Genomic DNA, 16,347 nt, shown 5'->3' with positions numbered 1-16,347 from the left:
TGTAGCAAGTAGGCCGGGCCGGCCTAGATTGTGCGTGCTATTCTGCGGCCCATAAAGCATTTCTTTCTTCTTGTTGTGTGATCCGACCACCTTATCCATTTGCCACTCTGATTCTTAGTATCCGCTCTGCTCCAAGGCAAACAGCGGCAGCCATGATGGCCTCCTCGCCCTCCCCTGCTGCTTGTTGCTCACCGACGACCCACCGGCCCTCTTCCTCCACCTGCTGTCGCGGCCTCGGCCCCCCCGCTGCTATTCGTGTCCTCGTCCATGGTCATCATGCAGAGAAGCGGCGGCGAGGGCATCCGCCGCCTTGTGCTCTCCCAGACCCCCAAGCTGCTGCGGCGCTACTTGCCGTCGCCGGGACAGTCGGGGTCGCGGCCACAATCCTGCTTCGCTCTTCTCCCCGGCGAGAGCAGCAGCAGCAGGAGGAGGAGGAGGTTGAGGTGGTGGTGGTTGCAGAGCAGTCGGAGTGCCCGGACTGCGGCGGGACGGGGCTGTGCGGGCTCTGCAAAGGGGAGGGCTTCGTCTTCAAGCAGCTGCCCGAGGAGGCGGCCACCAAGGCACGCAAGGCCGCCAAGAACATGGCCACAAGATACACAGCAGGGTTGGTGATTTTGATTTGCTATAATCTCCTCTCCCCTATGCAAATAATAATTCCAATTAATTGGCTGCAGGCTGCCCACCAAGTGGACCTACTGCAACAGATGCTCCTCCACCCGCTCCTGCACAACCTGCCGAGGCTCCGGCACAATCAAACCAATTACTAGTACTACTTAGTTGTAACTAACTCTGTTATTTATTTATTTATTTATAATATGTCAAGTCTGCATATTAGAAAAAGAAAAGCTAAAATAATTAACCGACAGCATATATTCCTGCGAACCGATACCTTCGAACCTAAGCAATGAACAAATTAAAGCTCCTCTGCCTTGCACTAGCAGGATGATGCATGTATGCGTGCTTTGACACTATATACTATATCATAGCAGCTTTGTTACAAAGATAAAGCACCTATTCTTTTTTTTAACCATAAACAACCTGTTCGCTTCAGCTTATCAGCCGGCTTATCAGCCACCAAACAGTGTTTTTCTCTCAGAACAAATCAGCCGTTTCAGTTTTTCAGCCAAGTCCAGCCGAACAGGCATACAGTGATCAACGTACGTACGTATTGGTTTAGATAACAATAATTAATTAATGGAAATACGTACCAATGGGTAATGTATGATACCAAAACACCATCATATTAATTGATTGAGAGGCCAGGTACATCTCCTGTTGACAGGGAGCACATGCATTGCATGTCTCAATTTTCCCAACCCGACATGGCATCTAATTCTGCAAGTATATTTATATATTTGGTGCTTTGCACACATAACAAAGTTTGATTTGGTTTTCGATGATGCATGTATTGTGGGCATGTTTGGATGGACAAAGCTAATTTTTAGCTTATTTATTGGTAAAAGTCCATTCTATTCTTAGCGGGTGTAGGAAAAAAATTGATAAAATTCTAGTGGAATGGTATTTTTATCTTTTTACCCTTCATGTCTAAAAGGGCCGATGACTTTGTGAAGATATTGATACGCATATATTCCCCCACTAGCTGTATACTACCTTTGTAGCTATGCGGTAGGTGATTGATATTCGATAGATCTTTACTGTCGAGTGCAACTTTAGTTGTATCACGTCCTTTATTCACATGGCTTTATTATATTTGACAAATGGATGGATGGATGCATGCATGTTTAGTATTTGATGGAAATAAAAAGGCATTCTCAAAGCTACAAGTATGTGATCTTTGAAGCTAAAATATTTTAGCCAATAAAAGAATCTGATTATATTTTCAACTACACACAACCTTTAATTTTGTTCTCGCTCTATATATTGGCTAGTGGTACACATACATACATGTATTATTTTAAAATATATATATATAAAGGCGTGTGATCTATATTATTTAATTAAAAAAATGCTACGGCTGCGCTATATATGTGGTGTGCTAGCTCGCTCGTGCTCCGACGATCCAATCTATCATCCTCGGCTCCTTTTCTTGGATCAATCATCATCGTCATATCGTCCATTATCGCAGGAGGTATTTTTTTTCTCTTACAAAATACCAACTCTCCAATTCAAATACATGTTGTTGTTTTCTTTTAATCCAATATATACATTTTGTTTTAGATACTCGTGTGTAGAATTAGATTAGATAGAAATGCCGCTTCCTCGTAAGCCCAAGCCCAAGCCCAGCGGAAAGAAAAAGGTCCGAGCCCAAACCTCAACACCTCCCCTTCCGCCGCCGACGACTCGCCGGCCGCCTCACCCGCGCCCCCTCCAATGCTCCAATGCAAGTCCTGGCACGGAAGAAAGAAACCACCAAGGCGGCTACTCATAGTCATAGATGGCGGCGCGGCAGCCGGCGCCTGTGGTGAGGCCGCCCTTCTGCATCATCTTGTTCATTTCTCTGGGGGATCGGATCGGATCAGATCAGTCGTTACTATGCTCTCGGCTTTTGACGCTATCATCAAGGTTCATTAATACGCAGAGAGCACTTTGTTTTGTTCCACCACTTGCAAGAGTAACCCATCTATCTCCTCCATCTTGTGCAGTGCAGCCTGTTCCCGTATATTTCTTGCTCCTGCTGAGCCGTACGCATGACGAGCTCTCAGACAACGGAGGCTTCCTCAAATCTTCACAAGGGATTATTGCTTGCTCTGCCCAACTGCCAACATTCAGATGCTTCTAAAATAAATCCTGGCTCCAGAGTTGGGGAGCTTATACTACCCAATGGGGATATTTATCGTGGTACATTATTGGGCAACACGCCAGATGGCTCAGGTAGTTATATCTGGTCTGATGGTTGTGTTTATGAGGGTGAGTGGAGGGGAGGCCTCAGGCATGGGCATGGAAAGATGCTATGGCCGACAGGGGCCACCTATGAGGGTGACTACTCTGGTGGCTACATCTACGGTGAAGGAACATATATCGGGCTAAACAACTCGACTTACAAGGGAGGCTGGAAGTTGAATCTTAAGCACGGCCTTGGTTTACAGACATATCCCAACGGAGACAGATTTGAAGGTTCATGGACGCAGGGACAAGTACAAGGCCATGGCATGTATACCTGGGCAAATGGGAACACTTATGTCGGCACCATGAAAAATGGAGTCATGTCAGGCAAAGGAATTTTCACATGGAAGCATGGAGATTCATTTGAAGGCAACTGGTTAGATGGTGTGATGCATGGGCATGGAGTCTATACATGGAAGGACTGTGGCTACTATGTAGGAACCTGGACAAGGGGGGTGAAGGATGGAAAAGGCACATTCTATCCGAGATGTCGTGAAATTCTGCTTCCCGATGAGCTAAGCATAGATGCTTTAAGAAAGAGAGGTGTGCTGCCTGGTGTTGAAAGTCAGATTCATGGTTCACGTACCCTTCACTCCTCGTTTGACATGGCAGATGTGATGGCTAGAGGAAATCAGGACTCTGCAGGTGTTTCATCGATTAGAAGCTTGGCTTTTGAGGAAACTCGCTCAAAAAATGTATCTCTGGAAAGACGGTGGAGTCTTGGAGTGGCTATTGAAAAATTCATTGGTCGTGAAACAAATGAAAGTTCTGCAGCCCAAAGCTGTGAAAACAAGACTGATTCCAACCTCCCTATACTGGAGAGGGAATATATGCAAGGTGTTCTTATCAGTGAGGTTTTGGTGGATACAAGCTTCTCGCATTCATTCAAAAGATCATCACATTGCCAGAAGAAAATAGTGAAGGATATCAAGAAGCCTGGGCAGACAATAATTAAAGGACATAGGAGCTATGATCTAATGCTCAGTCTTCAGCTTGGAATCAGGTAATGCATAAAACGAGACACCATGAACTGAGATTAGGATGTCTTTACTTTTTTCCACTCCTTATTGTTGTTCTCCATTGTATTTTGTTGAATGTTCGAATATGATTAACCCATAGGCAGGGTTTTGGCATGTCATAGCATAAGATACAGATACCTACTGTGCATGTACTGGCTGTGTCTATCTTTATTTACCAAAACAGTAATGAATTTTTGTCTTTGCAGCCTGAACAAAATGTTATGGATGCCTCTACCTTGCACAAGTTATTATCTGTCATTGAAAAGTAATTGTAAAGCATAATTGACAGGTTAGGTAATTACTTACTGCTGGGGAACTAAGTCTTTCCATCCGATGGTCCTTCAACCCGTACTTTTTACTTAAGATTAGCAGTGACGGAATTGGAGGCTTACATATGGAATACCAACTTGATAGCTGATCGGTAGTTACGACTTCAGATATTTTGGTTATGCGCTTTAATAAAGCAAGTGATACATAATAAAAATAGGGTCAATTATCTTGTTCATGTTGCGTGACTGAATATAGTGAAAGAGAAGTAGATTCTTCATTGTTCTGGAAGTGTAAAGATCTTCATAATAGAATTTTTTAGACAGAATTCACAACAGGGAGCAGGAATGATGGTTAAGCATATAGTTGATTATAGTAAGTGCAAATTAAACATTAATGCAAGCTTCAAGTCTTAGAAAAATCACTATTATTGATATTTTGGAGTTCCTTTTTCTCAATGGTATAGAAAGTGTGACAGTTGCTCTAATTATTATTATTATTATTTGTTATGGCAAGTGGGTCGGCCGCAGGCTTAGGCCCACGAGCACTGTAGCTCGTGAACAGTGCCACGAATAGGAGTAGTTGGTTTGTTAGGAAGGAGATAAGTTAGATGGATTTGGTTAGAGATACGGTTGTTTAGATTAGATTGAGTCTGTTAGATGGCTGGCTATATAAGCACAGCCGCACCATCCATTGTAATCAAGGAAGAAGGAGAGGATTAATCTCAGAGCCTCCAGCGTGAGGGCGAGATCCCATCTACTACCTTCTCTATCTCAGTAAAGTAACCATATCATTATTAGTATTATTTATTTATTTTTAACAGGACATTGTCTTGTAGAAAATATCCAACCGAATGGTGACCGCTGAAGGCTTTAATGTGATTGTACTCAGGTATACAGTTGGAAAGATTACGCCAATTCTGAGGCGTGAAGTGCGGGCTTCTGATTACGGTCCCAGAGCAAGTTTCTGGATGAGCTTCCCTAAAAATGGATCACGGCTTACTCCTTCACATCATGCTGATGATTTTAAATGGAAAGACTACTGCCCAATGGTTTTCAGGTTTGTTGCATGGTGTCTTAATTTTCATTCACTAAGACTATATTTATGATCACCATAAGTTATATTGTAATCTGTAGAGCCTTCATGTTCTTTTCGCTGAAGTTGCTTAGATTCACAACCTGGATAAAGGAAACTAGACATAGGGTCAAGTGTGTCTTGCAAATGCAATAGCTTGAAGAGTTTGATGCTCTTTTAAGTCTTATCCTGTAATTTTGTTCTTGCCGAAAACAATATTAAATTCTGAACCTTCCATTACTAGTTAGGATCACAAAAATGAGAATTTTCCTTAATCAGCACCTAATAAGTAACTCTACCTGTGCTCTTATCTGATCAGGCCTACTTGTTTGTGTGTAGAAACTTGAGGGAGATGTTCAAGATCGATGCAGCAGATTACATGGTTTCCATTTGTGGAAGTGATGCACTTAGGGAGTTATCGTCTCCTGGAAAGAGTGGAAGTGTCTTCTTCCTATCACAGGATGATCGATTTATGATCAAGACTCTACGGAAGTCTGAAGTGCAGGTTTCATATATTTTAATGATTTAGAAATTTGCTGGGAAACAATGCCTCACACCAAATTTTCTTATCCAAAAATATACTACCATATCCTATTAAGAACCTTTTGAAAGTATATTCTATTACATTATGATATGTGGGTTGGTATAATGTTTAGATCATATGTTTTTTGGTAAATAGAAATGGGAGCAGGCATGGAGACAATGGTTCCATCTTTTACCAAATTCTAGCAATCAGTAAAGAGTTGGATATATTCAATGATCCAGAGCTTTTAGCTTATCTGGCTTTGGTGCTTGACTTGTCATATAGAGTTATACTTTAAAACCTTTGGACGGTTCACTTGTTGACACTTGGATCAACTAAAAACAAAAAAACTCTTGCAGGTTCTTCTGCGAATGCTTCCAGAGTATTATTACCATGTGCGGACCTATGAGAACACACTCATAACTAAGTTTTTTGGTCTCCACAGGGTTAAACCATCCAGCGGTCAAAAGGTTATCACATTATTAACAGCTTGACTTTATTGTTCATGCTTCCTTCCTACTTCACGTGAAACATAAGAGAAGAAGTTTTACAATTTGTGCACACAAATGTCTGTTAATTTTTTTAAAAAAAACTTTGACCATTGGTGTACCCAAAGTCTTTGGGATTTTAATGAAAAGTGTTTTCATAATATAATAGTTTTCCTTTCTTTTGGTTTTGCTAATATTCCTGATGGAAAGTGATGCTCAAGGTCATATCTGTGACCATTCCTTGTCTACAGTGTCATAGATTTAATTTTTAGACAGTTGGAGTGTTCTACATATCTGATTTTAATTGTAGCCATTTATCCTAAAGTAGTGCATGCTGTTGTTGTTTGTGTTTGCAGTTCCATTTTGTAGTGATGGGAAACATGTTTTGCACGGAACTTAGAATTCACCGGAGGTTTGACTTGAAAGGTTCATCCTTAGGCCGTTCAACGGACAAAATTACAATTGATGAGAACACAACCCTGAAAGACTTGGATCTAAGCTATTCATTTTATGTTGAGCCTTCTTGGCGGGACACACTGCTTAAGTAAGCAACTTGTAGCCTAGTAAATTATGCCATAAAGGGCTATCTTATGATTTCTTTCATTGAATTATGATTCTGTACCTGTTATATGAATATTATTCTACCAGTTGGTGCATCATATCCTTTTTAGCTAGAAATTTCACTTTCACTGTTTAGTATTTTTGCAAAATTATATTCCAGACATGTTAGCTGAACAATGTCAGTCCTGTCATTTTTTATCAGTTACTATTACGAAATGCCTATGTAATAAATATTTTGACACTAGTTGACCCAAAATGCCATTTGATGTAAAGTAAGTTCCTTCACTATTGCGTATTATATTGTGAAGCTTCACGATTATAAATTATTCTGAGAAAGAATCCTACTAGTTGGAAGGAAAAGAAACCAAATCTCTGATTTCTTCGGAGCAGTCATATTTGATCTATGTATTAATACCTTTTTTTTTAAGAAAAACGCTACTATTTCTTTGCATTTTACCAAGAGTATGCTATTTCTATTCATTGGAGTGCATGCATCTTAAGTGTAATCATCTTTTTATCTGTAGGCAAATTGAGACTGATAGCAAATTTCTAAGGAATCATGCAATAATGGATTATAGCTTGCTTCTTGGCGTCCATTATCGAGCTCCTCAAAAGCTGCGGACACAGGCATCTTTTAATCATACAATCGTACCAGATAGGCTCGCTGTTCTTTCAGAAGAAGGTAACTTTGTGCTATACACTTACAGTCTTGCACTATCTGTCTCCATAACTATTGTTGTACCGCCCGATCACCTCTTCATTTCTTCCCTCTCTGAGCCTGGTCTCACGTTGACAACAAGCTCACTATGCCTTTAGTCTTCCACAACAACATGATTATGTAAAGCACAAACTGTAACTAATATAGAGTTTTCCTGGAAATTAGTGTTGATTGTTGATTCCATGCAACACAATAAAACATTTGGACATGTACAATAGCTTCTCCATCTTATAGTTATAGGAATGTGGTCATACAGGAAGGGCCCTTTATCGCCTAGGCTCCTCCCAGAACTTGTAAGTTAGTGTGCTTGACATTGAGAAACCTTTTGCCGCCATTTTCTTCATTTGCTCTGAAGTTTCAAATTCTTCTAATATCAGTCCAGTCAACATTACAACCCATGTTATCAATGTAAACAGTCCAATCTGCGTAACCTTGCTTTGAGATGTAACTAGTATTATGATCACTAGTCATGTTTCATTTACTTATTATTGACATTGTGAGGCAATGTAGGCGCTCTGGAGGAGGACATTATGAACTGTTCTGAAGGACTGGTTTTGGTCCAGCGAGCTAGTGATCAAAATGATGTTGTTATTGGTCCTCATATAAGGGGAGCCCGTCTTCGATCAAGTGCAAGTTTTGAAGAAGTAGATCTCTTGCTTCCAGGCACCACAAGGTGAGTTATCCTATCATTATGCGCCTGTTCACATTGTTGTATGTTATATACTATTGGGGTGCAAGTCTGACAAAAACTATTCACTTTATCAGGCTCCAGATCCAGCTAGGGGTTAACATGCCTGCAAGGGCAGAACAGACCACTAAAGAAGATGACAGGGAGTCGTTTGGTCAGGTGTATGATGTGGTGCTCTACCTGGGAATAATTGATATCTTGCAGGAGTACAACTTAAGGAAGAAGATTGAGCATACTTATAAGTCCATCAAATATAACTCATTATCAATATCTGTAGTAGAACCTAATTTCTACTCGGAGCGCTTCCTGAAATTCATTCGTACGATCTTTCCTGAAAGGTCATAAGAACCAGTAATTCCTCATCTTGTGCAACAAGCGTTATTCAGCTCTTATTTTTTTTCCTGCCACATCCCTTGTTGCTTCCTTCAAGCATTCACCCTGGGTTTTGTTCCCCGTGTACACATTAGGCTGTCTGATCAAGGCAAGTTTTGAAGCAGCCAGATTTCTCTTGCTGCACTCGCTGACCTCAGCGATTCCTTGCATTATTAGTGGAAAAACTGTGCCTTAAATTCCGCTTTCCAAGGCCGTCCTAATACTATGTGTGAGTGTAATATGGTGGAAATGTTTTGCACAAAACTGTATAGAGCATAGGAATGACGTGAAGGGTTTAAGGAACCCCCATAAAGTAACAATATTCTCTCTGGAAAATTTAGCTCGAAGATTTCGAAATGTTATTTTAAGCTTGTTGTCGCCAAAAACACAAATAATATCACAGTTGATTCCTGTAAAAATGATAAAACTATGACAGGCTCCTTATGATGTTGATCTCCTTTTTGTTTCTTTATCTGAGCCAATTTTTGCATGACGATGGTAGATGATAAGCATATTCCGTTGAAACTTTGATGCACTTTTTGGTGGAAGGAGTAGCACCAATTTCAACTGGGGTGCATTTCGGCGGTACATGCATCTATGAATATATTGGGTTAGGTTGCTGGATTAATACGTGCCTAGGGAACAGAAAGATTGCAAATGAATACCTAGCTGGTGGTGTACATTATATTCATGGATCATCAAAACATCTTTCAAAGTCTATAGCACACATGCTGCAATTTTTTTTTACAAAAATGGCATAATTTCTTTCTAATGGATTGCAATAAGCTCCTTCAACTTACATACCAGCATATGGAGAATCTCGAAAGCACAAAATACAAGAGTGTATTTGGTTGCATGCACCACATGATGCATGCATGGATGATCTTGGACAACCAATTTGCTTGTACATTCACTCTAATTAGTAGAATAATGTATTAAGTGGGATGGTCTCATCCTAGATGAGTTGGTCCAATTCACCTAACCAAACAAAAGGATCATTATTATTTTGAATTATTTCATACATGCACCTAACCAAACAAAAGGATTATTATTATTTTGAATTATTTCATACATGAATCAAATGATACAACCAACCAAACACACTACGAGCCACCAACTGGTTTGGTATCCGTCAGAATTATGGTGCTGATTCTGCTGCTCCAGATTCCGATTTCCCAGCTATTCGATTCATCTGATCTTCCTAGTGAATCAGAGGAAAGGTTTGGCTCCTCCAGGCGCGACGCCACGGTCGAGCAGGGCCAAGCACGGGGATGGCACCAATTTCATATAAAAAAAAGGTTACATACTAATGATCAATAACTTATCATAATGAAGCAAAATACGCTTTACATTCTTTGGACAGAGACATTACAACAACTGCGCTACATTGTATCCACACAGACGATCTACGGCGACAGAGGCAGACCAACAAAAAGGGAATCACATGTTCATGCTGTACGTTGAATTTGAGACCTCCCCAAATCCACCCCCCTCCTAACAGCCTGGTATCACACTACTATCTCCTATAATAACAAATCAAAAAAGACATCAGCAGATACAACCGAGTCACCTCCAGTGACACTTCTGACCCGCAGTCGCCATCCTGTTCCAGCCCAAACGAACACTAACTCAACACAAGCACAGCGGCCCACGAACACGCATACCAAATGCCACCCAATAAGTTGCCTGCAATTCACTCGGCTTTGCCTTTGCCTTTGCTTTTGCCCTTTGGTAGGTATCTTACACAATCTTCCGGCTTCTCCTTGACAATAGATCAAAATGCCAATACCACCCTTTTAGCAGAACTAGCATTCCCGTTCTGGGAGTGGGACCAGCTTGTGTAGGGTTGATGTCCCCTGAAACACAGTTGTTCGCCCACCCTTGAGGTATTCGCGCAGCTGCAGCACAATAAAATTTACATAATTACAACCTCAAGCTAATTCTTCGGTCGCACACATGCTTGCAAGTTGGGCATAGGAACATATACAAACCTCATCCTGGCTTATCTTTGTGAACCCAAACCGCTCTGTCCAGATAGACTCTGCTTCCTCTGCAGCTGGTAGCACAAAATGTTTCACCTCCAAAGATGCCAACAGTCGTTCTATGCAGGCGAAAAGCGCTTGGAAATACCCCTGTTCAGTGCACAGAAGAAGAAAAAAGGATCAATACTAGTATACGTCAGACAACTTTGTAACAAGGTTAACCTCAACTCTGCAATTACATTCAAATTAATAATCCAACTACTAAAACTTATTCCGAAGAACTAAAACATCCTGCACCATCAAAACCATCTTCCAAGACTATAGTACACCTACTGTATTAACACAATAGACCATGTTTGCTGTCCCTTATCCACAAGGGGCATTGGAGCAACCATGCAGTGCATACATGATCTGCGGAGCAGGTTTATGCCCAAAATATTCATTGTTTATGTTCCAATGAGAACTCGAATTATAATGCACCCGATACTTGACGAACTTACCAAGCCTTGACTATCCCTACTTGTAGCGACCAATGGCAGCTCAGCAATTTCACTACCCATGATGCGGAAAAGACCGGCAGAAACTACAGTGTTGCTGCATCAACAAAATTAATTAGAGCAGCTTAATTAGGAATAATTTATTGACGATGTCATTTCATTTTCAGCCAGAAACAATCTAAGACAAAAATTACCGCACAGTTAACACAGCACAATACATTCCTGTGTAATCTTGATCCCTTGCACTCCTCCTGGAAACAAGCATATATTATTTCTACGATGGTGAGTTGTGTGTGATACAAGTAAAGAGGATGACACTAATCAATACCCATAAACCATGGCTGGAATGAGGTCTCGGCCAGTTGCTATCTGAATAATGGGATCGAATGTTTCCTGCAGAAACGAAAAATAGTATACTGAATCAATAGAGGATGCATCCCAGGTATTGTAAATAAACAAAATATTGTTTATGCCTGCTAAGCAGAATCTGCAATCATTTCCCCTTCTATAAGTTGGGCCTGAACTTGAATAATGTCAGTTAGTAAAATGAAGATGCTTTTATTCTTTCAATTTTTCTCTTGTTGATTTATAGCTTAAACTGGCAGGTTTGCAAGGTTGTACATGAAATAGGGAATGTGCAAAACAAGATATCCACTATATTTCACCTCAATTATAAAAAATACACTCCGTACAACCCTGCATAAGGATAAGTTTTCTTTTCTTAACATACTATACATCCTGGTCATAGGTTATTGCAAATCCTACAAATTAATATCCAGTATGAAGTGACAGAAACTCACATGAAAAATGGCAACTGCTTTGGAGAGCACTAATTTGCTGTCTTCTGAACTCTTATCCTTTAAAACTCTCCATCTAACATCAAGGTCAGCATCCTCATCTAAACCTTTCTCTTCTCGCTTCTTCTTGATAACATCTAAATCCATGGTAGGGACAGGTTCTCCCCCACGGTTAAGTAAGTCTTGCAGTTTCTGGTTAATCCTCACACAGTCGGTGGAACAATACCATGCTCCCTCAGGCAATGCCTGCATTGTTTAATTATTAATTAATATGGTGCTAAATTTCTGCAACAAACTCTTACAGATATCTCAGGTTAGAAAAATCACCGTCAGATCAGCCATGTTATGTTCCTTGAGGCAACCAACATGATATTCTCTACCGCACTGATAAAAAAAGACATGAATGACTTACTGTTACAAATTACCACTGCTGCCTTATAAAAAGCACGAGACAGAAATAACAGGATAACACTCTGTACATAAATCATGAATGGACACTAGTATCATCATTCATAGAGGTAAACCATGCTCTATAACCCTATATGATTGGCAAACGTACTTGGTCACAAAGCAGCACGGTCCGGGTACTGAATTTCTTTTTGCTGAAATCATGGAGCCTGCCAAAATAATTCAAACAGATAATCTCCATGGATTATATATATGAAAGAAAAGAATCCTGGGAGTACTAGAGAGTCGAATGAAAGCATATATAAAAATAACAAAACTGCATACAGATCCTGGACCAGATGTTATGCCACTTCTGGTTTTGAAGAAATGCTATGGCACTTGGCAAGTTGCCATTAAGCGGAAACAATCTGTAACTTTCTTTCTTATAAAAGGTACCAGTAAATACTTCGCAGAAAACTCATAACAAGCACAACTAGAAATTATGAACTAATGCTAACAAATGATTAACTAGTGTAGATAAAGCTTAAAGAAAAAATAATGAAATGAACATCTATGCAAAAGTAATCAGCAAGTTGGCAAGGGGTAAAGAGATTCAGCAATCAGCAGTAAGATATTGATCTCCCTTAGCTCAACCAGTCTATGCAACAAATACCACTACTTGATAAGAGGTTTGCCAAATTTCCTTTGTTGGCTCAGGAAATGTTTTATGGAAGACTGGAAACACATATAGTCTCGGGAAATGAACACTTACTTGCACAGTGCACAACCGCCAAATCCAGTCGCAAGTGATGTAGCAACACGTATCGACCGTGTGAATATTTCTGCCAAGGGGTCAGCTCCTTCAATCCTCCCAGCAGCTATTGCATTGTTGTTATATGCCAAACAACTTTCCCTCTGTTGTCTATTCTCACAATATCGGCAACACCAAGTTCCCTTCGGGTTAGCAAACAAGCTAACACATTCTGCAAGAGATAAAAGGGAGGAAATACAGCATTACAGTAATGAGAACCAAAAAATGCAGCTCTGTTCAAAGGGGTTCACCAAAACAAATATTTAAACATAATTCTTGATGAAACACCAGATGTTAGAAATAAGAACTGCAAGATGACAGTAAGAAACAGTTGAACATAAGTGTAAAATGCAGCACTGTAATTCAAAGAAAAAGGTTATACAACAGGAATCCCCATGTAGACTACAAATTGAGCATCGTGCTACAACTTACAACATAATTTAGGTGCATTTTAGAAGGTATGACACCTGGATTTTAAGCATCATTAAAATTGCTGTAGACATTAAATTTAGCCTTCCACTAGAAAACATATATTTAAATAGCCGTGTATCCTAATGGAAGAGTTAAATGTTGCTTATTTAAGCAGTAAGGAAACATGCAGCATTGTCATATTGGCTATGCATAATGTCATTACCTCTGTGAAAAGCTCTTGGACAGGTATCACAAAGGAGAAGCTGGCCACCATCTGAACAAATGCTGCACAAATCATCACTTTGTCTGTTTGTCTTTTGACCTTTTAAGAGTGAAATTGACAGCTCATGCAGCGAAACACCATTTGACATATATATGTTGTGGTACCTAAAATAGTTTTTGTGGAAGGGATTAGAGTTTGAATTGTACCCTTTACAAAAATAAACCGCAAGAAATACTCACGGTTTGCGTCGAGCAGCTCGACCAGCATGAGCTTCAAATTGTGAAGGACTAACCTGTTCATTGAATTAAACGAATTCAAGAATTAGACTAGGGAATACTCAGTTGCGTGCCATTAAATTTTCAACACACATCTAATGAAAGGGGCTGCAAGTTACCACTGTGTCGCAGCAATGACAGTAGATCCCAAGTTCCTTTATATATCCTTCCAGTAACCTCTAGAAAGTTGTCACTACAAGTGTTAATAATAAAATAACATTTGTACTGGCTGAAAACAGTAAGTTGAGAGACGAAAAAAGAAAATAACCTTTCCGCCAACAAAGTAGCCGACATTAGTGCCCTCTGGTAAAACACCACTCATGAAAACCACCTTATGCAACCCCTTATCCCTTTTTTTGGTCATGAAATAGCCAAAATGGGGATCAATGGGATGATTAATTCAAGGAAAAGGATGCTTATCACAACTGACAATACCTACTTTCTTGTAAGCCTTCCTACACTTGCAGACTTTGCTCCTGGGGATGCACTTTTATATCCCTTGGCAGATGAAGTCCGACCTCGTGCAACTTTTGAAGACCTAAATAAAAGTAGGGCAACAGCCAATTGTTTGGGACCCAAGCAAATACTTTTGATGTGATAAAAAAAATGGAATGGCCACATTTATTACAAAGATTACCTGGTACTATTCTTAGCTCCCTTGGACTCCAGACATGAATCACAAAACAAAGCAAATTTCCCACTGCGTAGTGTGCTGAACGAACCTGAAAGATTAGATATTTGATCAATATTTGAGAAATTAACGAAACCAAGCTAGGTAGGGATGAGAGGAGAAACTGCCCACTTTTGCAGGTTTGGCATCTGAATGTTCTCTTGTGAGGTGCTGGGCCTATCGCCTTCTGTATTGCAGACTCCACCATGTCTAAGGTAGCATTTGTGCATGCCCTCAATACATCATGAAGGTTATTTCCATTTTCCAGGAAAATGTAGTCGGATGGGTGCTTTTTGGTACTCCCAGCATGCACCTCAAAATAGTAAGGTGAAACAACCTGCAACTCAAGGCACATTGGTTCGACTCTCAAAGTTGGGATAGCAAGGTGGTGATTTCGGAGAAGAGGAGAAAACTCACTTTTCGGCCTTTGCATGAAGAGCAAGCGCACAATATGCCGGCACGTTTGATAACTCCCCGGAGTACTGCCCGCTGAAATAAGAGCAGAAACAGATCCCTGGTCAATCAAATTACAGCAGCCATGAAATGAAAGTAAGCACAAACGGGGACATCCAGAACAGCAGGTAAAGATGAGAAACCCCACATTTTGTACATTCATCATAATGTGACATGCAACCAGAAAGACGCGCAAGCAGAAGAGATGAATGATTTAGCTAGAGAGAGGAGAGCATACATAACCAACATACCTTGCCTTTCCTCATGATATACTTGACGGGCTGGCCTTCGAGCAGGCCGGTGGCGAGAAGCTCCCTGAGGTTGGTGGGGATCTTGTTTGTAGTATTCCGCTTGCTGCTGCTGATGCTGGTGGTGGCGTTGGGTGATGGTGAGGAGGAGGCATTGCTGGCGGTGGTGGTGCCCGAGAGGTCGTCGTCGTTGCTGTCCTTATCCTTGAGCAGGAGTGATCTGGTGAAGCGCCTGAGCGCTGGACCGGGCTTGCTGTCGTCCTCTTCCTCGGGCGGTTCGGGTTTGGGCTTGAGTGGAGTGGCATTGTGAGGAGGTGGAGGAGCTGCGGTAGGAGGCTTGTGGTTGAGCATGGAGCGCGTGATCCGCCTAGGCGGCGACTCCGGCGGGATGACGATGTTGGTGTCGGCCTGCGGGGGTGGAGTGGAAAGCGGCGGCGGCGGCGGCGGCGGCTGAGAGCTGGTGTCAGCAGCCATCAAGGCGAGCACGGGGCCGGGCTGCTCGACTGTTTCTCCTTCGGGAGGGGGAGGGGGAGGGGGAGGGGGAGGTGGAGGATCTGCAAGGCTAGGGCCAGGGCGCGGGCGCTTGGGCTTGGGTCCGTCGGAAGGCGGCGATGAGGTGGTGAGCAGTGTGCGGGATGAGCGGCGGGTGCGGCCGAGGGGCTCGGAGAGTGCTGCCTGGGAGGCGATGGCGAAGGCGAATTCGCGCTTGAGGCCGGCGCGGACGCCGGAGCGCAGCACGAAGGAGGAGGAGTCGGCGGCGGCGGCGCCGTCGGGGTCGTCCTCCATGGTGGATCCCTCTGCCGTCGCCATCTTCAACGAGTGAAATGGATGGATTGGATCGAGATGTCTTCCTCCGATCGATGGAACCGATCTGCAGCTGCAACCGAAGAGGAACCCAAGGGGGATTGGGATTTGGTGGAATTGGACTCAACTTGGTGGAGAAGGAAGAGAGGCTGCTGCTGCTGCTTACTACTGGCTGCTACAGGAAGTAACAGCCTTCATTGCTGAGCTTGCTCGTGCTCACCATTGCCCATGGAGT

General features: G+C 41.8%; 3 protein-coding genes across 8 annotated transcripts; 2 read left to right on the top strand and 1 right to left on the bottom strand.

The window, feature by feature from the left end:
* On the top strand, positions 1-829 carry LOC140222537 (uncharacterized). Its single transcript, XM_072293387.1, has 2 exons — positions 1-604; positions 675-829. Exons 1-2 carry the CDS (start codon positions 153-155, stop codon positions 775-777), a joined length of 555 nt encoding a protein of 184 aa, XP_072149488.1. The 5' UTR covers positions 1-152; the 3' UTR covers positions 778-829.
* Positions 830-841: 12 nt separating this feature from the next.
* Positions 842-8,724, top strand: LOC117853125 (phosphatidylinositol 4-phosphate 5-kinase 9). Of its 6 annotated transcripts, none has more exons than XM_072293380.1 (10): positions 842-2,089; positions 2,179-2,422; positions 2,604-3,847; positions 5,022-5,189; positions 5,544-5,709; positions 6,087-6,197; positions 6,572-6,759; positions 7,301-7,458; positions 8,005-8,167; positions 8,260-8,724. In XM_072293380.1, exons 3-10 carry the CDS (start codon positions 2,649-2,651, stop codon positions 8,525-8,527), a joined length of 2,421 nt encoding a protein of 806 aa, XP_072149481.1. In that variant the 5' UTR covers positions 842-2,089; positions 2,179-2,422; positions 2,604-2,648; the 3' UTR covers positions 8,528-8,724. The 6 variants fall into 6 exon arrangements, with proteins under 6 accessions (XP_072149481.1, XP_072149480.1, XP_034591384.1 ...); XM_072293379.1 differs by having other exon boundaries at positions 2,179-2,523; positions 2,609-3,847; XM_034735493.2 differs by having other exon boundaries at positions 2,179-2,523.
* Positions 8,725-9,853: 1,129 nt separating this feature from the next.
* Positions 9,854-16,336, bottom strand: LOC117851955 (uncharacterized). Its single transcript, XM_034733869.2, has 18 exons — positions 15,312-16,336; positions 15,025-15,096; positions 14,740-14,944; positions 14,575-14,659; positions 14,377-14,475; positions 14,206-14,287; positions 14,057-14,116; positions 13,902-13,954; positions 13,663-13,826; positions 12,990-13,200; positions 12,390-12,447; positions 12,158-12,214; positions 11,834-12,076; positions 11,362-11,426; positions 11,228-11,284; positions 11,037-11,130; positions 10,546-10,686; positions 9,854-10,452 (listed from the first exon to the last, which is right to left on the bottom strand). The coding sequence occupies exons 1-18, from the start codon at positions 16,116-16,118 to the stop codon at positions 10,360-10,362; spliced, it is 2,646 nt and encodes an 881-aa protein (XP_034589760.1). The 5' UTR covers positions 16,119-16,336; the 3' UTR covers positions 9,854-10,359.
* Positions 16,337-16,347: the final 11 nt, after the last annotated feature.

Source organism: Setaria viridis, chromosome 4 (genome assembly GCF_005286985.2).
Source record: "Setaria viridis chromosome 4, Setaria_viridis_v4.0, whole genome shotgun sequence".
Taxonomy (NCBI): domain Eukaryota; kingdom Viridiplantae; phylum Streptophyta; class Magnoliopsida; order Poales; family Poaceae; genus Setaria; species Setaria viridis.
Note: the sequence above shows the minus strand (reverse complement) of the source record. Positions and strands in the feature narration are given on the sequence as shown.

Coding starts and splice junctions, on each gene's coding strand:
- LOC140222537 (XM_072293387.1), top strand. CDS start 153: ATGATGGCCTCCTCGCCCTCCCCTGCTGCTTGTTGCTCACCGACGACC. Junction 605..674: donor GCCACAAGATACACAGCAGG/GTTGGTGATTTT, acceptor AATTGGCTGCAG/GCTGCCCACCAAGTGGACCT.
- LOC117853125 (XM_034735498.2), top strand. CDS start 2,649: ATGACGAGCTCTCAGACAACGGAGGCTTCCTCAAATCTTCACAAGGGA. Junction 5,190..5,543: donor TACTGCCCAATGGTTTTCAG/GTTTGTTGCATG, acceptor GTTTGTGTGTAG/AAACTTGAGGGAGATGTTCA. Junction 8,168..8,259: donor TTGCTTCCAGGCACCACAAG/GTGAGTTATCCT, acceptor TCACTTTATCAG/GCTCCAGATCCAGCTAGGGG.
- LOC117851955 (XM_034733869.2), bottom strand. CDS start 16,118: ATGGCGACGGCAGAGGGATCCACCATGGAGGACGACCCCGACGGCGCC. Junction 13,955..14,056: donor GTCATTGCTGCGACACAGTG/GTAACTTGCAGC, acceptor TTCAATGAACAG/GTTAGTCCTTCACAATTTGA. Junction 11,285..11,361: donor ATTCCAGCCATGGTTTATGG/GTATTGATTAGT, acceptor GCTTGTTTCCAG/GAGGAGTGCAAGGGATCAAG.